We start from the raw sequence: 20,955 nt of genomic DNA, 5'->3' as shown, positions 1-20,955 counted from the left end.
TCCCTTGCCGTATTACTAATGATATTTACTTTTCGCCGAACAGTTTGTAGTCACTGTTGGATCAAAACCTTGAGACGAGGGGTACGTGCCAAAATAAAGGTCCGCACTATTTATCGAAGTTGAAGTTACTAGATTGGCGTACCAATTCTCGACGGCAAATCAACGCCGTTTAATTTTCTCCTTGGGAAAAACTCGGAGCACATTTCGATCTTGGGATCAGGCATACCATCACCACCAAGAAAAAGAACCAAATAACAGATTTACACTCCCTCCTTCGCCACTATATACACTTCCACCAACTTGTCTTTGCACACACAAAAAATAATCACAAGCACGCACCGCGGATAGATCACGCCCCTCTGTCCCTGCTCTGCCTCGGCGGTTCACCGCCGGCGCCCCTGGGCAGCACGCACCTATCACCGCCACCATCAGCCTTGTCATCGCCAACAACGACAACAACGGCCGGCGCCTGGACCTTCTTCACCGACGGCTGCGCGGTGTAAACGAAAGTCCCGGCCGGCACATCACCACGCATCTCCAACAACGGCTCGAGCAGCTCAACAACCTCCCTCATCCTGGGCCTTGACTTGGGCACGCTGTGAAGGCAAGTGTAAGCGACCATGGCAGCCTTGGCGGCGGCACTGTCGGAGTAGCTCCCTTCCAGGCCCGGGTCCATGACGCGGTGCAGCTTGTCCGGCCTGCGAAGGTAAGGCCTGGCCCAGTCCACCAGGTTCTGCTCCCGGCCCCGGCGCCGCCTGTCCACGCTCTGCCGCCCCGTCAGCAGCTCCAGCAGCACCACCCCGTAGCTGTACACGTCGCTCCTCGACGTCAGGTGGCCCGTCAGGATGTACTCCGGCGCCGCGTACCCGTGCGTGCCCATCACCCGTGTGCTCACGTGCGTGTCGTCCCCTTGGGGCCCCTCCTTCGCCAGCCCGAAGTCCGACAGCTTCGCCGTGTAGTCCTGCATTATTATCAAATACCCGTTAGCATTTAGCAAGGTGATGATTTCGTGTCCCGCGTGTTCATCGTGACGTGCGTGCACAAGTTTTTTTTTTTAATGTGTGTGTGCCGAACTGTTTGATTTGAGTTTCCATTTCTGCGTGGTTATCTGGAGTCTCAAGCAAGGTGCTTTGGTTGATTGCGCCAGTGATTTGGACAGGCGGCGACTATGTTGGCCAGCTCTCTCCGAAGTTATTATCATCTACGTTGTGGCAGCTGGTGGTGTGCGTGTCTCATCTGCTTACGAATAACAGCGACATATCCTTGTCTGATTCGGTAGGAGAGGCATAAACAAACTCAGATATTTTAATGCTGGTGCTGCTGATTCTTCTTCGTTTGGTTAACTATATCCCGGACTTGTTAATTTCTACCAGTGGTTAGTTGGTCGCCATTACGTACTACCACTGCAAAGATTTGGTCCGGGACCTGCCAAGTAGTCTCCAACACAAATATTGTATGACAAACCGACGGAGATTTGCCAACTAGTATTAGCTAGCTAGTTTCGTTTAAAACGTGCTGGCCTGTACCAACTAGTCCCCGCCTTCCTGGCGTGGACTAACGATACGATACGGGGTCACATGGGCGTGGAACTAGTCGTGCATACGAAGAGATCAAGAAATACGATTACGATTTACGATTTGGGTTCAGTTCATAGGAGGGTAAATAAGGTACTGACCGACTCGAGCAGGATGTTGGAGGCCTTGAAGTCCCGGTAGATGACGGGCGTCTCCGCCTCGTGCAGGAACGCCAGCCCCTTTGCCGCCCCCACCGCGATCTTCAGCCTCGTCGCCCACGGCAAACTCGACAGCAGATCTGCACACAAAACACACATAATCCCCATGCCAGTCAGTCAGAATCGCTCATCAAGAAACGAAAAACTAAAGATGATATGTGCTTACTCTTGAAGAGGTGGTGCTCGAGGCTGCCGCGGGCCATGTACTCGTAGACCAGGATCCGGTGATGGTCCTGGCAGCAGTAACCCACGAGCTTCACGAGGTGCGGGTGGCGGAGCTGCATGCCGAGGTAGACGACCTCGGCGAGCCACTCGCGGTGGCCCTGCGGCCCCTCGGCGTCGAGGCACTTGACGGCCACCTGCTGCGGCTCGAGCCCGGACCCGGGCAGGATCCGGTCGTCGATGAAGCCCTTGTACACCGGCCCGAACCCGCCTTCCCCGATCACGCTCGACCCGGAGAACCCCCGCGTGGCCGCCCGGAGCTCGGAGACCGTGAACGCGTGGAGCCCCGATGAGGCCAGCGTCCGGGACAGGTCGTCCAGGGATAGCGAACGCAGCCGCCCCGTCGCGCTCCGCAGGCGCCGCACCGACTTCTTCTTCGTCGTCGTTGCTGCTGCCGGAGTTGTTGGTGTTTTCGAGTCTTGCTCCGGGGAGTCGTCGGCACGGGGCGCGAAGCAGCTGAACAGGAGCGCTCTCATGGCTCTGCTTCTTTGAGAGGATTACTTTGAGTTCTTGTTGTTTCTTTGGAGTTTGGAAGGAATCAGAGGAGGAAGAGGATGGGGGGTGGGTAAGGGTTGACACGAAGGGTTGTGGGGCGTGGGCAGGGGGGGTTATATAACGGAGGCGCGCGCGTATGAAATGGACGGTTTTTTGGTGATTTGACCCGGACTGGAGCAACGCGGCGGGTAGAGACTAGAGAGCTGTGTGGATTGCGCGGGTGACGACGATACGCTGATGGAGCGAGCTAGTGCATGACGACGATGGCTTTTTCTTTTTCTTTGTGAGTTGGTGCTGTTTAATTTGGGCGGTTTGGTTAAAGGTGAGTGGGACTTGTTTATCCCTCCCGTACCAAATTTCCTCCTTCTTTTTTCTGAAACGAGGGGCGCGAAAGTTTTTTTTTTAACTTTCTATGGCCACCACTGTTAGCGTTTGATTTGAGGTGGGAACTCTCTCGGGGGTATCTCGCTTTTGGAAGGCGGCCGGGTGTTTTGTTACGCTGGCTTTTGCATCAGCGTCTGGATTCATGGTCACAGGAAGTAGACGGCGACGCCCCACTGTCCATCCTACCAAGTTTCCTTGACAAGACCAGTTCGTACTTTTATGGGGATCTTTTTTTTTCCTTCCATTTTTAATTTTTTTAAAAAGGAGGAGGCGAAAGTGACTTTGCACCACCAGAAACTGACGATTTTGTTCGTTATAATCTTATCGTTGGAGCACTAGTGTCTTCACAGATGTTTAATTAATAAGAACATGCAGGTCAATAGGTCGTGTCAATTATTGCGAACTAAAAGATGGTTGATCAGTTTGAATCGAACCAGAAGATTACAAAGACACTAATTAAGGTTATGCTTTTGAGATGCACATAATTGGATCCTGAAACGAGAGCAAGCTTTCGTATTATATATTTTTCCATCACGGAGGCAGCGGCGCGTGCACGGGAACAACCGAACAACAGTCAACTAACTTCCTGCAGCGACCCTTGTTAATCCATAATCTCGGGTTGCAGATGACACGATGGTTAATTAATTGACCAGGGCCTTGACCAAGTCGCGCGTGTTTCCCTGACCACATGCCAAAAGGACGAACGCTGCAGAAGCAGAAAGAGAACACTAGCTAGCTGCTCTTGTCTCTGCTTGGCAGCCAAAGAAGAGCTAGCAGAAACTTCCTCTGCCTGGCATGCGTGCTGTCGGAGAGAAAGAACGTTCTTGCGTGCTAGCTTTAGCTTTGTCCTAAATCAGATGATGGAGTTCTTTGCTACAGAGGACGACGCTTACGCACGCACGTGCCCTTAATTGGACCCTTTCTCAAGCAGCCAAGCCAACGAGGGAGATTTACGCGCCTACGTAGATGCGACTTCTCAAATGACTCAAATCCTGTGGGCGACCACGTACGTATTGACTATTTGACTCCCGATGCAATGCAACAACCGCAAACTGCTTGCTGCCCGTCTTTGTCAAATCAAAATTCACCTCTGCTTCGTCCGTAGGTATTCTCATATTCTCATGCATGCATGCACAGAACTTCCTAGAATTTTTGCAGTCTTTTCGACGTTTTGAACGTGCCTAGCTTGGTTTTTTTCATTCTGATAGAGAGAACTAATCATTGACCAGAAAGCTATATATGTTTCATTTGTCTTGTTTAACTGCCGCCGGTACCTACGAGGTTGTTTAACATACACGTGTTCTTTTCCCTAGGATCGAGAAGCATTGACGTTCGTTCCCCCTAGCTACAGCTTCGTATATTTTTATTCCTTTTGGTTTTTTCTGATCATGGGCGTTGCTCGCCGTATATTTCCGTATATATCTGGCAGAATCGTCAACAGCTGTGCTAGCTTTGCCAAACTGGAAACATTTTCGGCGATTGACCAAGAACTGGATCTCTCCGGAATGACGTGCAAAACCGGCCCTTATACCTCGCGACGGGGTCTCGAAGAACTTAAGCTGACACGCTGTATGTATTAACACTTTGTCTACTTCCTCCGTCCGTCTATACTAAGCGGTCAAAAAAAAAAAAGCGTCCTAATTTTATCACAGATACAAATGAGCTGAGAACATAATTTCTCTATTCGCTACTTTCGTCGAAACGTACGCTTAAGTCGATCAGGACATTCTAAGAGCGATTCACACACGTCTTTTGGCTGCCAAGTTCAACACATATATGGTACGACGATGACTGCTGTTCTTCGGCGCATATGCATGCACGCAACGTCGTTAAAAATTAATACGGAGTAGAAAAATATACTCCCCGTCCATAATTCTTGTCGAAATATTACATGTATCTAGACATTTTTTAGGAATAGATACATCCATTTTTGGGCAAATTTGAGACAAGAATTATGGAACGGAGGAATACCATTTTGTCTACTGTTCTTCCGCACATATATGTTTTAGCTTTGTCATAAGTATGTTTTAAAACTTTCGCCAAATTTATAAAAAAACGGTTTTGCTATTGAGAAGTTGACTGATTTTTAGTTCGAGACCAGTTGACGTGCTCGACCATTTTTCACTTAATCCAGCGATCGATATCACGTGGGAGAGGAGAGAGCGGGGATGACCCTCAGATCTTAATCCAACGAATCTGATTCGTCAACTTAGATTTAAAACCCTTTGCTTAAAAATCAGACAATTGAAATTAGTCACATCCTATGGAAAAATATACCAACATCTAGTACGACTTTATATTAGTTTTCATCATGATGTATTCATAGTATACATACACTTGGTCAAAATTCAAATAGGTTTGACTTAATACTTTTTTATTCCATCCGTTCCTAAATACTTGTCATGATTTTAGTGCAATGCAAATTTGCACGACAAGTATTTAGGAACGGAGGGATTGCACTAAACCACGACAGGTATAGGAACGGAAGGATTACACTAAACCACGACAAGTATTTAAGAACGTAGGGAGTACATTTTTCCTGTTTCTTATCGAATGTCCCCGAAGGGATCATTTTGTCTATTTTTTTTACTACTACTACTTTCGTCGAAACAAGTCAGGACATTCCTAACGTGGAGCGATTCATACACGTCTTTTGGCGCTGGCGCCGGAAAGTTAACGTCTCCAAAATTTAAGCACTCCCTATCTAGTCCAAATCTAACTTAATTAACACTTTTTTAAAACAACTTAATTTTTTTAAAAACAACTTAATTAACACTAGCGGAGTACTCTTTGTTTTACATGAGCCAGCCACGAGCAGCGAGCTATAGCTAGCTAGGTCAGTGATCTGACCGTTCCACACGAGTAATTTTGACGCACGTGAAAGCGAATCGAAATTAACGCACCCGACGAACCACGCGTGGAAGGCGCGTGCCTACGTGTAGGAGCACTGTTGAATGCCAACTGCGTTGCTCGATCTGCCGTTAATTTCCTCAAGGGGAATTACTGTACGTGTTGCCGATCGCGATCAGCAGGGAAGTTCAGTCACGCACGCGCTCACGTACAGCATATTCGCATGGAGGAAAAACGCCGATCATGTTTGGATGTTAGCATGACATGAGCGACGTCGCTGATCAGTGATGATGAGACGTCGTTAGCTAATTGGAAGTCCTAGTGATGTTTGGATCTAGACGATAACGATGTCGAGAGAGCCATGTTGTCTCAACCAAATCAAGTGATGATGAGACGGCCACGTAATAATCCTAGTGGAGCATGTCCCATATCAAGAAAACGACATGTACATAATTCCGGACCAAGCAGTGGTTATATTTTAGGACAACTCTTCTTCGTCGCCTTAGCCTTAGGACTGTTTTACTGCAACTGAACGAGTACTGCTACGTCAATTCTCTTTTCGGAAACTCCTAAGCAGAAGTTTTCACCTCAGCTTGGTCGCCATGGTCTTTCTGGTCTGGAACCATCAACCAAACGAGGGAGGCAGCCAGGGGAGCGGTGAGACAGATCATGATCTTCTCTCATTTCTTCATCCTGCAGGGTTAAAACAAACCACACTGATTAATAGGAAGCTAAACATGCGGCCATATCGACAATACGAATTGTTTCCCTACCACTTCTCAGTTTCTTCAATTGAAAGTTCCAAGCGACGAACATTGTCTTGCAGAGAACGCATTTCCTGGCTGTCGGTGCATCGGCAAGTTCTGCCGTCCCCGATGCTCTTGCTTTGTCCCACATTGGTTTTTGAGCTAAAGAGCTGCATACCAAGTGAAAATAATTAACTTAATCATGTATTTTATTTATAATTAAGTCGCAAGCCATCCTATCGCAAACATAATATATGAATAATATTAGACGAGGAAAGTAACATATGTCTGCCTCAAGAAATTTGTGTGCCATGTCCCATGTGCTGGGTAAGACGCTGATCTTGACAAGCTAATTGAAAATGTCTTCCCTTGCCTAGATGAGAACCTGAAGACCACCGGTGGCGGCGTGGGTTGCTGTTGTGTGCTCGCCCTTGGTGAATCGATTCGGGGCGATTACGGCGAACCCTTGGTGGATCTGGGCTTCAATGGTTTACCTTATACTTGGGATAACAAGCAAACAGGAGATAGGAATGTCAAGGTCCGACTTGATAGGGGACTAGCAGATGAGAATTTTCTAGACTGTTTTTGCTTTCACAAATGTAAATCATGTACAAACATGTGACTCGGACCACTGTGCATTACTGATTGAGGTCTCCAACCATCAATCAGAGGAGATAAAAAAGAAAATGAAAACATCTCCAACCATCTATTTAGGTACGAGGATATGTGGACAAGGGATCCTTCTTATGAAACCTTAATCAATGAAAATTGGTTTGGCGGTGGAAGAAGACTTGTAGATGCCGTGAACTCACTTCAGGCAATACAAGGTTCTCTTCAAAAATGGAGTCATGAAGTATTTGGTTCAGTGAGGGGCCAACTTAAAAAACTCAGAGCACGGTTGGAGGAGGTTCGAAGCATGAACTGGCGGAGCGGGACCACTATAGAGGAAAAAGTCCTGTTAAAGCGGATCTCAGAATTGTTGGCCCGCGAAGAAGTAATGATGAGACAACTCTCGCGAGTGCAGTGGCTAATGGAAGGAGATAGAAATACATCTTTCTTCCATGCGAGATGTAAGGAAAGAGCATGCCAAAATAGGATAACTATGCTCAAAACAGAAGAGGATCTGTAGCTCTCAAAGGGACATTGAGAACGAAGCGGTTAATTTTTATGTGAAGCTGTTCTCAACCAAACATAATGTAAATCCGGATGAGGTGATTCGCTTTGTACCTTCTAAAGTCACGGATGATATGAATCAAATATTATGTAGACCTTTCAGCCCGACGGAGGTGGAAAAAGCGCTTTTCATGATGAAGCCAAATAAAGCCCCAGGGCCGGACGGCTTTACTGCTGGGTTTTTTCAGAGACACTGGAATATATTGAAGAATATATTGAGGAGGCGAGCTGCCAAGGGACATCAACAAAACCATCCTGGTCCTCATCCAGGAGGTCAAGTATGCCCGGAGATGGCTCAATATAGGCCCATAGCACTCTGTAATGTGCTATATAAATTGTGTTCTAAAGTGTTGGCTAACAGACTTAGAATGGTGCTTGATGAGGTAAATTCGGAGGAGCAAAGTGCTTTTGTTCCTGGTCGGTTGATAACTGATAACATCCTCACGGCGTACGAATGTATACATTATTTGAAGAAGAAAAAGGGGACGGTAGCAGACTGTGCAGTCAAGCTGGATATGGCAAAGGCTTATGACCGGGTGGAATGGTCATATCTGAGAAGCATCATGAGGAAATTGGGTTTCGCGGAAGAGTGGGTTTCCCTAGTGATGAATTGTGTGGAGTAGGTGAGCTTCTCGGTAAAGGTGAATGGGAACTTATCTGAATTTTTTTGCCCTTCCAGAGGCATTAGACAGGGTGACCCAATTTCTCTGTATCTTTTCTTATTATGCGCTGAAGGTTTTTCAAGCCTCCTAAAGTATTTTGGTCCTCAGTACCTTGCTAAGGGAGTCCGGGTGGGAATCCATGCCCCTTGGATTTCCCATCTTCTATTTGCTGACGATTGCATAATTTTTACACAGGCTTCAGGCAGAGGAGCAGCCAGATTGAATGACATTCTAGATGTCTATAATAGAGGATCCGGGCAACTAGTAAACCGTACAAAACAGCAATTTTCTTCAGTAAAAATTGCCAAGAAAGCAAGAAGGAAGTAACTCAAGTGCTGAACATAGATAAAGAGGCCCTAGAGGAGAGGTACCTAGGACTACCGACAGCTCTAGGGCAGTCAAGTACCAAGGCTTTTGAAAAATTAAGCACGCAAATAAACAATCTGGTGGGGGACTGGTGCGAGAGAAAGCTTAGTGCAGCGGGAAGGGAAATACTCATAAAAGTTGTTGCTCAATCAGTCCCACATATTCCATGAGCTGTTTCAAGTTGTCGAAAACAACTTGCAAGAAGATGACTTCGTCCATTTCTAGATTTTGGTGGGGAGGAGATGAAGATAAGAAAAAGATGCATTGGAGGAATGGTCAGAAATTGCCCATGCTAAGAAGGGAGGAGGAATGGGATTCAAAGATCTCCACTTGTTTAACTTGGGCATGCTCGGGAAGCAAGGATGGAGATTAATTACCAGACCAGATTCCTTATGCGCAAGAACTCTTAAAGGCAAATATTTTCATGAAGGCAGTTTGTTGACAGCAAAAAAGAAAAGAGGTAGCTCTCACACTTGGCAAGCAATTTTAAGAGGAAGGGAAGTATTACGTGCAGGGTTAATTAGAAGAATTGGTAATGGCACTTCCACTAGTATATGGGATGACAAGTGGATTCCTGAAGCTCCAGGTTTTAGGCCAATCTATAGAAAACCAGAGGCAAAAGCAGAAAAGGTGTGTGATCTTATTTCTTCAGATGGCCTAACATGGAATAGCCAAGCTTTGCATGATAATCTGTTACCGATGGATGAAAAGGCGGTGCGAAAAATTCCCCTAGGGAAGCTGCGAGAAGATCTTTGGGCCTGGAGTGCAGAAAAGCGCGGTATGTATACAGTTAAATCTGCTTACCATTTACTTGCAGGTCAGGCCAGATTGGATGAAATTGTTAAAAATAACATTGCAAATATTTCCTCTTGTGATAATAATCCCACCTGGCAAAAACTGTGGAAATTGAAAGTCACACCAAAAATTAAAACTTTCTGGTGGAGAGTTATAAATGATTTTTTGCCAGTTGGGGTAAATTTAGCAAGACGACACATAGACACTCAGAATGTTTGCATGGACTGTAAATGTGAAGAGGAAACAGTTTTCCATGTGCTGGTTAAATGCACTTTTGCTCGACTATTTTGGCAGTCCTTTCAAGAGTTATATGGTTTTAAACTGCCACATTTACATCCTGTAACTTGGGCCCAACGCATATGTATTCATGAACTAGAAGCCGTAGCCCCTTAATCCTTATTACCAGCTCCGATGCCAGTCGAATCACATCAACAGAAACCCTAGGAAGGGGGGGGGGGGGGGGAGTTGCTCCGTACGTACCTTTTTTGGCTCCAGAAAACCATTGGCGAGGAACGAGTGCGGTGGGTTCCGAGGGAACGAGTGCGGAAGCAGCGGAACCGAGCGACGAGCGGATCTGAGCAGCAGCGAAGCCATCCTCCTGGGCTCGTCGCCCCGGGGGCCGGGGAACCGGTGGGGCGATCAGGCGATTTGTGTGGGACTGTGGCTTCGTGGTGTTCTCGGGAGCCGACGGCAACTCCGTCTTGAACCGAGACAAAATGACTTTTTTTTTTTTTGAGGGGGAGACAAAATGACTTGTGACACCTTTTCGCGTGTGTGTTACTCCTACCGGGCTAATGTGAGTCCAGCACTCCAGCCCAATACGTGGAGGCCCAAAACGTGGCCCATCCATGACGGCCCCACTCCGCAGCCTCTCCAGCCTCTCTTCTCCGGTTCAGGCTTCGCTCCTCTTCCTCGTCTCCACAGCTCCACTCCCTTCCCTCGCTCGCTAATCCCCTTATCCCCCGATGCCATTGCCGCCGGCGCCGCGCCTATAAACCCCCCACCTCGCCGCCGTGGACGGCGCGAGGCCCATAAAACCAGAGCGAGCTCCGTCGCGCTAGTGGGCGTCAGATGGACGCCGCCTCCTGCTGCCGCGTAAGCGCTGTTCCCTCCCCCTCGGTTTCTCGAACCTTGTAGAGGCACCCCTTCACGAGCGTCCGCTTCCGCAGGTGTTCTCGACGCAGAGATGCCGCTTCCCGCTGCGCAGGCTGGCGGCGGCGTCGCCACGGCCGTTCTGCACCGAGTCGAGCGAGCCCTTCGCCGCGTCGTCGTCGTCGGCATCGAAGCGGCGATCCCGGGGCCCCGTCATGGCGGCTAAGAAGGCCGCGCAGGGTGAGCGGTTCCTCGCGCTTGCTGTTGGTGTGCCATTGGGGGTTCAGGGAGTTGTTGGGAATCGATGGCCGTCTGTTTGGTATTGCACTGGTGGATTGCTTCCACAGCTGCATCCAGTGCTAGAGACACAACGGTTATATAATTTGGCGAACTGGGTGCAGTTTTATCTTCCATGAGATTTGGATCAATTGTTAAGGTTTTTGAGCGAATTTTGTCTGTTATATTGGTTGGAACTGAAGCTGTGTCCGATGAATGCGTGTAACTTAACCTTAATCTGCCCGCTTTAGCTTGAACGATCTTACAGTGACTTCGACATTTTCTTATTTGTAGTCATTACACATGCTGGGTCATTTCATTGTGATTAGGTCATTAGGTACGCTGTCCATCAGTAAAAGCTTGAATGTGGTGGGCTTATACTAGATGCTGGATGGCGCAAGCAATTCCCAAACTGCGGAGCTTATGCTTGTGATGATGCAAGCTGACAAGCTTATTACTCCCTCCGATTCATATCACTTGTCGCAGCTTTCTCTAGATAGGCATGTACCTACACAATGAAATGCGTATCTAGACAAAGATGCCACAAGTAATATGGATCGGAGGGTGTATGATTAATGAGTTATGTACACCTATTCGGCTGTTATCAGAATTTGGATATTTGATTGATTTTAGAATAACTTGCTATACTTAGAATTTTATGGTTAAAATTTATAATAAGTCTTGATGTTGATATAGCTGAATGTAGTTGTGGGAATATAAGTATTTTTTGTCAAAGTAAAAAAGACCTCCCATTTACTAGCAGGTGGTTTAACTGAGCCACTGATGCTCTTAACGGTACAAGTAGTCTGGTATGGCATACTTCGAAATGAAAAGCTCTTAATGTACCAAGTAATTTGATCTGGAGAGCTTCAAAATTAAAAGAAGCAGACACAATGTTAGAACATGGAGGTGGTTGAATTATTTAGGTTGTTGAATCTTGATAGGTGCAAAACAAGAAGATGGGAAATACAAGCACACGGTTGATCTTCCAAAGACAACTTTTGGCTTGAGAGCAAACTCTGTTATGCGGGAGCCGGAGCTCCAGAAGCTGTGGGAGGAGAACCAGGTGCTGAAGAGGGTGTCCGAAAGGAACACTGGGGTGAGTTTATTTCTTGAACTAAATCCAAAAATATAAATGAAACTATTTGTCTGACTTTGTTAGTTTTCTTGGTTGTTTGATTAGGCTGCATTTAGTCTTCATGACGGTCCACCATATGCTAATGGTGATCTTCACATGGGACACGCGCTGAATAAAGTTCTCAAAGATATTATAAATCGGTACAAGGTATAAGCACCCTTGAATTTGATATGACTGTACCACATGTTTCTTTGCAAACCGTTCATGTATTTGTTTTTTGGGAAAGCATTGGTATGATTTAAAGTTTTGTCTCAGTGCTGTTCCTGGGGCACCACCTATCTTTGATGCACCATATGCCAATGTTTCTCAAGTGGATGAACTTTTGTAAATGTAATTGCTATATAAGTTGTCTCAGGTTTACCCAAGAATAACTGATTGTGTATGAGATATGAGATGTCAGAAGATTATTATTTCTCTCGTATAAAAATATTACAGTATGCAGGTTAAGGCTTATCTTTTGTTTTGAGATGGACACCTAAGTTTAGTTGATTGTTTATGGCATTAGATTTTTATAAGATCTTATAATGCTGTTCTACCAACTCTCTCCTGTTGAAATGTTCTGAACTCAGTTTGTTCAATAAATCAATACTATGCATATCAATTTGGCCACCCTTTCTTTTTTCCAGGGGTGGTGGTGCAACATAAATTTTTATCGATATTCTAATAGAATTACCATGATCTACCATTTATTGTGTGTCTTGATCCTCTCTTCTGTTACACAGCTGCTTCAGAATCACAAGGTTTCGTTTGTTCCTGGGTGGGATTGCCATGGCCTTCCAATAGAATTAAAAGGTAATATATCTTTGTATGACCTGTGGAAATGTTTTTTTAAATGAAAACTGTAGAGAGATTCCGACAGCATAAATAAACTGAACCAGAATATTTACAAGGAGAAAGAGGGGGGGGAGCAAAGAGAGAAAAGTGGAAATGTTGCCATCTTCAAAAGTTTATCTAGTTACCGGGTTTTCTTGGAACACACTTGTCTGCATGTATTAGACTAACCAAGTAACTGTTGACTTTTACTGCAGTTCTGAAGTCGATGGACAAGGAAACATTGAATGCTCTAACACCTATTAAATTAAGGCAAAAGGCTGCAAAATTTGCCAAGGCGACCGTTAATGCACAAATGAATTCTTTCAAGGTATTCTTTTCTTCATTTTAAAATTTTAGTGGCAACATGGTCTAATTAGCAAGTCAGCCGCCCTTACCTAAGTTCTGCGGTATTTCATGGTGTGTTTGCCCTTTTCTACGACAGCACGGAGTCATTTACTGCCTGGCTCATTTTGTCTGGTCACTGAAAGCCTTCGAACTTTTAGCTTGTAGTTTCTTGTATTAACTGATAACACTCTGTTTGCAGCGGATTGGTATATGGGCAGATTGGGACAATCCTTACCTGACTCTGTCGCCTGAATATGAAGCTGCTCAGGTTTTCACTTTGTTACCTTCTCCTACTATTTCTGTAAAAAATAATTGCAAATATTGCATCACAACCTATGTATCTGTTCACATGAGTAAGAGCATGGAGAGTTGGAGGTTTGGGTGACTTGATCGAGGGTGTCAACATCTCTATCTTGCGTATAGCATTAGAGCAGTTAATTTTGCTGTTGTTTTTACCTCTTTACCATGCCAGTATAAAGACAATATGTGCTGGAGTATAAATTTATGTTACGATAATTAATATCAATAGTCTTTTCAACCTTATTATGAGGCACCCTTATGCAACAGAAGTAGTACTAACAACTTTGTTCTTTTGTTTCAATATGACAGTTAGAAGTGTTTGGTCAAATGGTTATGAGAGGATATATCTATAGAGGACGAAAGCCTGTGCATTGGAGTCCATCATCACGTACTGCTTTAGCAGAAGCTGAGTTGGAGGTATGCTTAGCCTTTCTTCTTGATACTATTAATTACTTAATTTACTATCAAATGCTTCGTTCTACAGTGATTGCTAGGTGATTGAAAAATATGTAAATAATATTTGATAATGCTGATTGTTGAATATACAAATAAACAATTCATTATTCTGATTTTTTTACAGTAAACTTAAATGCTTCGTTGGGCTTTAGGTTATGTTTTCTTTGGGAAGTTGCTTGATGTTGTTCCCTAGTTATCTATTCAGTTAATATTGTTTTTGCACTGCTGCGTGCGTGCAAACTCCTGTAATTATTGTCTCTTTTCATGTTAGAAATTAATGACCGTGTTTTCTGACCAACCATAGTATGTTTTGCACGGTTATTACATAACAAGTAGTCTTCCACTAAACCTATGTGTGATAGTATCATATGCATTACGGGTAACTATTCTGCAAGTTAATTTTGTATTTGTCACTTTGGTAGAACTATTCGTGGATAATCTGAGAATCCTAGTTTTTTTCAAAGCTGTATTGAATTTTTGGGCATACTAAGTGCTTATATATTCCTGTTTTTTTTTTAATTTATCCGTTGATTTTTCTTCCTTACGTATGCTTCTTTTATCTTTTCCAGTATTCGGAAAATCACGTTTCCAAAAGCATATATGCTGCATTCAAGATTACCAGTCCGTCTAAATCTGGATTGCTAGATGAATTTCTCCCTAATGTTTGCTTAGCCATATGGACCACTACTCCATGGACAATTCCTGCTAATGCTGGTGAGGTGATGCCTTGTCTGCTTTAATATAATGGAAGTATCCAGTGAGAGTCACTCTTGAAACAGGATGTCATGAGAGCCACCTTAAAATGTTTCGGAACTTTCAAATAGTGGGATGACAGCAGTGTATTCGTCAAAATTTCAAGCTGTATTTTTATGAGGAGAACAACAAATGAAAAGTATATATTAAATCTCCATATGTTTCTACAGTAATATGTTTTGTAGTCCACTAGTCCATATAACTTGTATGAAATGCTGATCTGCCCATAGACTCACTGAGCAGCGCTTGATACCTGGTAATAAGGATAAACGAATATTAAGGCTATTAGTAAAGTAACATAGTTTGAAAGCACATCATAACACACTGATTGCTTCCTATAAAAAAAAAAAATATTTGGCATGAAAATATTTCATTCATGCATTGCTATGCTGACGCAATGGATATTGGCAACATATGCAAAGTTGATGTCCGCTGCTACTCTGGAATTGGAGCATATAGCATTATTTTCTCTTATTCTTGTGTAGTTTTTGCAATGTTGTATGAGTTTGCTTCAAACTTTTGTTAATTTTTGCAACGTACTAACTTGTCTAAAAACCTGCTCTTGTATCAGCTGTTGCTGTGAACCCTGAGCTTACTTATGCAGTAGTTGAGCTCCAATCTGTACTGGAAAGTGAGTCAACATCTGGAGGAAAGCAACGAAAACTTGGGAGTATTTTGAGCTCTGGGAACGAGAAACCATTTGTCATTGTGGCTTCTGATCTTGTGTCAGTTCTAGAGTCCAAGTGGGGCATGAAGCTCGTAATCCGGAAGTCATTTCCTGGGTCAGTCTTGGAGCACTGCAGGTATTTATTGTGCTCATCTGATTTCACTATGGTTGTGCTTGCACTTTTTTAATCATGTTATACTTGGATGGTGTTTTCAGATACATCCATCCTGTGAATGGCGATGAATGTTCAGTTGTTATTGGAGGAGATTACATAACAACCGAATCTGGAACTGGCCTTGTTCACACTGCCCCCGGCCATGGCCAGGAAGACTACATAACAGGTTTGAAATATGGGCTTCCTATTGTTTCCCCTGTGGATGATGAAGGGAACTTCACTGCTGAAGCTGGACAATTCAATGGTTTATCTGTCCTGGGAGCTGGTAATGCTGCAGTTGTGAAGTATCTGGATGAACATGTTTCACTCATTTTAGAAGAGCCTTACAGTGAGTAACTTCCCAATAACCTACCAAGTTTTTTGTATCGCTTGTGAACACAAAGGACTTTATTTATCAATTTATTTGCTCATTGTCGTCTTTGGTTGTCAGAACACAAGTACCCCTATGACTGGAGATCTAAAGAACCAACTATATTCCGAGCAACTGAACAGTGGTTTGCCTCTGTGGATGGTTTTCGGGATGCTGCACTGGACGCAATCAAACGAGTAACTTGGGTTCCTTCTCAGGTATTTTTTTTTCTGGAACTTATATTTGAAATCAGAGACTTTTTTCCTCTGTTTATTGTCTCACTGAACCGCATTTGAACTGTTAAGCTCAGCACTTGGTACTTTGCATCTTTGTTCAGTGCATACTCCGTATTTCTTATCTGCACTAGTTCGCTGGTTGAAGTTCTGTGCACATTTGTTATCGTGTCTTGATTGTTTTCCCCCCAGGCAAGTGATTTCTTGTCTATTATGGTCAAGTATTTGCAGGTCCGGTTTCATCATGCAATACTATTTCCTTTCAAGCAATATTTTTCATGCTGGCATGGAATGACCTAATCATACTGTTTATCATATTTCTTTAGATGCTGTTTGTGTTTTCTGATTAGTAAACCTTGTTTCTTGCCTGTGTTTCAAAATTCGCAGGGTGAAAAGAGGATTGTTGCCATGATCTCTGGCCGTTCTGACTGGTGTATTTCACGGCAGAGGACATGGGGGGTTCCCATTCCTGTTTTTTATCACGTAGACACACAAGAACCTCTTATAACTGAAGAAACAATTGAGCATATCAAGGGTACGTCGATGTCTATGATTTCTTGCATTTCCTTGTTAGGTTTCCACTGTGTTTGAAACAATATCACGCCCAAGCAGTTACTGATCTAAATGTCTTGATTGAAGGTGTTCCTCAAGTTTTATTTAGATAATGCTCTCGTATGTATTCACTATACAGTCGTTTCATCTAAATACAATTGCTGTAACCATCACTATTCCAGTTTAGAAATTTTCAAGCGGATGTATAAAATTTAGTACTCCCTCTGTCCAACAAAAGATGTCTCAAGTTTGTCAAAATTTGGATGTATCTAGACATGACTTAGTGTACAGATGCATTCAAATTTGGTCAAAGTTGCGACATCCTTTGTAGGACGGAGGGATATGTTATCTTTTATGACATGAAGGTTTGAACCATTTGTACTTGTACTCTCTCAATTGTTGTAAAATGGCCTTATGCTCGTCAGTCTTTCTCATTTAATCCCACCTCGATTTCTTCCCATTTAGGGCCTGTTTGGGAGAGAAGTATTTCTTGGTAAAGTTTTTGTGTTTAGTTCAAAACAAGTTCCTTATGGAAAAAATATGATTTACTGCTTACTTCTACTTGGATTTAGAGTCAAATGAATGTCTGCCAATAAATTTGTGTTTGCTGTTATGCAGCTATAGTGTCAAAGAAAGGCAGTGATGCCTGGTGGTATATGACAACTGAGGAACTTCTTCCAGATAAATATCGTGACAAAGCATCTGAGTACCGCAAGGGAACTGATACAATGGATGTTTGGTTCGACTCTGGTAGGATTCAGTCTTCATTGTTCTGCTAATAATATTTTTTGTCAGAAGCTCAATGTGTGATGGTTGTGACAATTCATAACATCAATGTTCTGCATAGATATATATATCTCTCTGTGTGCATGCACTACGAATCTTGGCATCCGTTCATCACTTTGATTGCTGAACCTTCAACTTGAGACAAACCACCGAAGTCATGTGTTACATTCTTGCGTCGATATCATACTTTGTATGTGGTTGTCCATGTGATCTTTTTCCCGGCCCCTCAAAGCACACATATAGTAATAATGATCCAAACAAAGATTGAGCTTTGTTAGGAACATATTTTTATTTTCCCATCTTCTGGTGACTTCGACTTTTGACATCTGCATCTTCTCTTGATTCAGGCTCCTCATGGGCTGCTGTTTCAGCAAAAAGAGATGGCCTTAATTTTCCAGCAGATGTATACCTTGAAGGTTCAGACCAACATCGTGGATGGTTTCAGAGTTCCTTGTTAACCAGCATTGCTACTACAGGTAATTATGGATAACATGCATTACAGTTCTTTCGGGTGTAATATCAGTAGAGACTTTCTGTTGCTCTTTTACATTTTGCTGACAAAGTATATAAACTTACTCCATGTGCTCCAAATACTTGTTTCTCTTTTACCCAATCATGTGTTCCAGGGTAATCACAATTTACATAAAGTCCACATGATGATTCATCAATAACGATACCTTTGGGTTTTTGTGTTTACGTTCTGACAATTCATATGCATGGAAAGTTATCAATATGCAATGATGTTGGATTGTTTTATTTTCTTATGAGCTCTCCTTTATCTGAAAACACTTGTGCTTTTCTCTCAATACTTTTGGCATCTGAAATTCCACGGACTATCATGATTGGTTCTGTATTCTCCATTTCTCTATGGGGAAAAAACAGGAAAGGCTCCATATTCAAGTGTTATAACCCATGGTTTCGTATTGGATGAAAAGGGTCTCAAAATGAGCAAATCTATTGGTAATGTAGTGGATCCCGAGAGAGTGATTGTTGGTGGGAAAAATTCTAAGGTAAGTTCGTAGAAAAACTTGTATTACTTCCTAGTTTTGAGGAGTGAAATATTTCTCGGTTCTTGTGCAGGAAGAACCTGGTTATGGAGCAGATGTGCTCCGTCTATGGGTTTCTAGTGTTGATTACACAGGAGATGTGTTGATTGGTCCGCAAATCTTACGCCAGATGTCTGACATGTACAGAAAACTACGAGGCACTATGCGTTTTCTGTTATCAAATCTCCATGACTGGAAAGTAAGTTCAGGTGGTCAAATATATGTTTCATCTCATTTTCTTATATAAGAGATGCCCCAGCTAGCAACAGATTTCTTACTCATTTTAATTATCCTTATTTAGTAATTTAAACCCATACACCTTTTCTTTCTTCCTCAGTGCAAAATCTGAACTACCAAGTGAATATAATGCTTGAAGTTGAGAATTGTTTCAGTAGATTCCTGTGTAGATAATAATAAGGGTGGCATGTAGGGATGCAAGCAGGCAACCTGAGAAATTCTCATATAAATTATATCATAGGTCAACCCTATACAAAGTTCAAGTGGGAAACTGCAGTAGTTTTACTTTTAAGTATGCTTGTACGTGGAGTTCGGGGGTTGCCGCTTGCTTCCCTAATGGCACAATAGTCGAATACCTTTGCTACACGTAACATTTGTATTTCTTAATTATCTATCTTTTTTTCTTTTCTCGTTTTATTACTGTTAGAACATTCATTTCAGTGCAAACCTTTTCTAATCTAATGTTTTTTGTGTGATTCCTCTCTATAGCCGGAGAATTCAGTGCCTTACAGTGATCTACCGAAAATTGACCAGTATGCTCTTTTCCAACTGGAAAATGTTGTGGCTTCTATGAAGGATAGTTATGATAATTACCAATTCTATAAAATATACCAGGTGGGTAACATTTCTTTAGTCGCACCAATTTTGCAGAATTTACCTTTCTTTGCTCTGATTTCTGTTTCTTTCTATTTCAGACCCTCCAGAGATTTGCTATTGTTGGTTTGTCCAATTTCTATTTTGATGTTGCAAAAGATCGACTTTATGTTGGGTACGGCGTGGATCTAATGTTCATTTTCCATCTGAATTTATTTCGCTAGAAGTGTCCTTTGTAAATGCAACTTCACAGTTTCTATGATGTAATACAGTTTGTCATCTTTTCAGTGGTCGAGTTAGCTACACAAGGAAAAGCTGCCAGACAGTCCTTGCAGCACATCTACTCTACTTAGTTAGGGCCATTGCCCCGATCATGCCACACTTGGCTGAGGATGTCTGGCAGAACCTACCCTTTGAACACACTTTGGAAGATGGATCTGTTGCAAAGTTTGCTTTTGATCTAAAATGGCCAAATAAGAACGAAGAATGGCTCTCAGTTCAAAAGGATGATGTTGATTTTCTGAGTATTGTCCTGGAGGTACACAACATTCCCGTCTTACATTAAGGCATTGCCAAAAAAAGTCGCGCTTTGCTATGGTATATGGGTTGTAGGTTATCAATTCACAAAATTTCTTCCTAAAGGCAAACCCACCTTTTAAAATAAGAAACCACTTCTTATGTGCAATATGAACATTTTTGCTAAATTAATAAATTGCTAGGGAAGACATTTCAGTCCTTTCTTGATTTCATGTTGATTCTGTTGACATATTTTGGCAATGCACTGAGTTCATATCTTCACGACTGATTTCTTACTGAGAGAATTGCATTTGATTGTTAACCAGTTGAGATCAGAGGTGAACAAAATTTTGGAGAGCGCTAGAACAGGAAAGCTCATAGGCTCTAGTTTAGATGCTAAGGTTTATCTCCACGCTGGAAATGCTGATACCGTATCCAGACTAAAGGAGCTGTCTTCTGCCACCAATGATGCAGATGCTCTTCATCGCCTATTTATCACATCTCAGGTAGAAACTGCCGTCCTCTAAAAAAAATCAGAGGCCCTCTTTCTGTATGCAGTATCGTTCAACTCCTTTCTTTTTCTTCCTGCAGGTGGAGATTCTCCCATCCCTGAATGAAGAGGCTACATCAGGTGTATCCTATACTGGAACGTTCAGGGACACACGCACTGGAGAGATATGGATCGGCGTGACTCGTGCTGATGGTGCAAAATGTGAGCGCTGTTGGAATTATACCAAGGATGTCGGATCATTCCTCGATCATCCCTCGCTATGCTTGCGGTGCCACGGTGTCATTGATTTGCATCCGCAATCATTTCCTGCTGCCGCTGCTGTTGTTTGAGGCTGCTGAAGAGTCTTGACCCGGATTGAACCTTCAGCTTTATTGTGAAGATAGGTGGAATTGATTGTTTTTTTTCCTTCCATGGTGAAAGCTTTGACCCTGTTATTATAACGAAAGAGAACAGAAGATTTTAGGGAGATCATCTGAAACTTTAGTTTGAGCCCCAAATTTTTTTGCATGTACAACTACTAACAGCTATACCATTAGTTATAATTTAGTGAAATTTTGACCATCCCTTCTTCCTGTAAGTAACTACGGAGTATATTACAAAACAGAGATAAAGGTGAAACCAGTTTTAGAAATACAGGGCATTATGCCATGTGCATGTAAGTGATGAATTCAAAGGGTAATCAACCTTTACG

General features: G+C 43.1%; 2 protein-coding genes and 1 long non-coding RNA gene across 3 annotated transcripts; 1 reads left to right on the top strand and 2 right to left on the bottom strand.

The window, feature by feature from the left end:
• Positions 1-86: 86 nt before the first annotated feature.
• Positions 87-2,549, bottom strand: LOC100844578 (serine/threonine-protein kinase RIPK). Its single transcript, XM_003570470.4, has 3 exons — positions 1,899-2,549; positions 1,676-1,812; positions 87-961 (listed from the first exon to the last, which is right to left on the bottom strand). The coding sequence occupies exons 1-3, from the start codon at positions 2,428-2,430 to the stop codon at positions 350-352; spliced, it is 1,281 nt and encodes a 426-aa protein (XP_003570518.1). The 5' UTR covers positions 2,431-2,549; the 3' UTR covers positions 87-349.
• Positions 2,550-6,047: 3,498 nt separating this feature from the next.
• On the bottom strand, positions 6,048-10,154 carry LOC106866512. Its single transcript, XR_001406884.2, has 3 exons — positions 9,906-10,154; positions 6,457-6,599; positions 6,048-6,376 (listed from the first exon to the last, which is right to left on the bottom strand). It is a non-coding gene; the product is annotated as an uncharacterized LOC106866512 (long non-coding RNA).
• Positions 10,155-10,340: 186 nt separating this feature from the next.
• Positions 10,341-20,895, top strand: LOC100843664 (isoleucine--tRNA ligase, chloroplastic/mitochondrial). The gene is made up of 22 exons (XM_003570467.4): positions 10,341-10,520; positions 10,595-10,757; positions 11,738-11,892; positions 11,977-12,078; positions 12,654-12,723; positions 12,960-13,072; positions 13,289-13,357; positions 13,699-13,806; positions 14,415-14,559; positions 15,170-15,401; positions 15,482-15,768; positions 15,871-16,007; positions 16,410-16,557; positions 17,193-17,324; positions 17,708-17,836; positions 18,243-18,370; positions 18,441-18,605; positions 19,133-19,258; positions 19,339-19,412; positions 19,526-19,775; positions 20,080-20,259; positions 20,345-20,895. The coding sequence occupies exons 1-22, from the start codon at positions 10,497-10,499 to the stop codon at positions 20,591-20,593; spliced, it is 3,186 nt and encodes a 1,061-aa protein (XP_003570515.2). The 5' UTR covers positions 10,341-10,496; the 3' UTR covers positions 20,594-20,895.
• The last annotated feature ends 60 nt before the right edge of the window (positions 20,896-20,955 follow it).

This window comes from Brachypodium distachyon, chromosome 3, assembly GCF_000005505.3.
Source record: "Brachypodium distachyon strain Bd21 chromosome 3, Brachypodium_distachyon_v3.0, whole genome shotgun sequence".
NCBI lineage: Eukaryota > Viridiplantae > Streptophyta > Magnoliopsida > Poales > Poaceae > Brachypodium > Brachypodium distachyon.
Note: the sequence above shows the minus strand (reverse complement) of the source record. Positions and strands in the feature narration are given on the sequence as shown.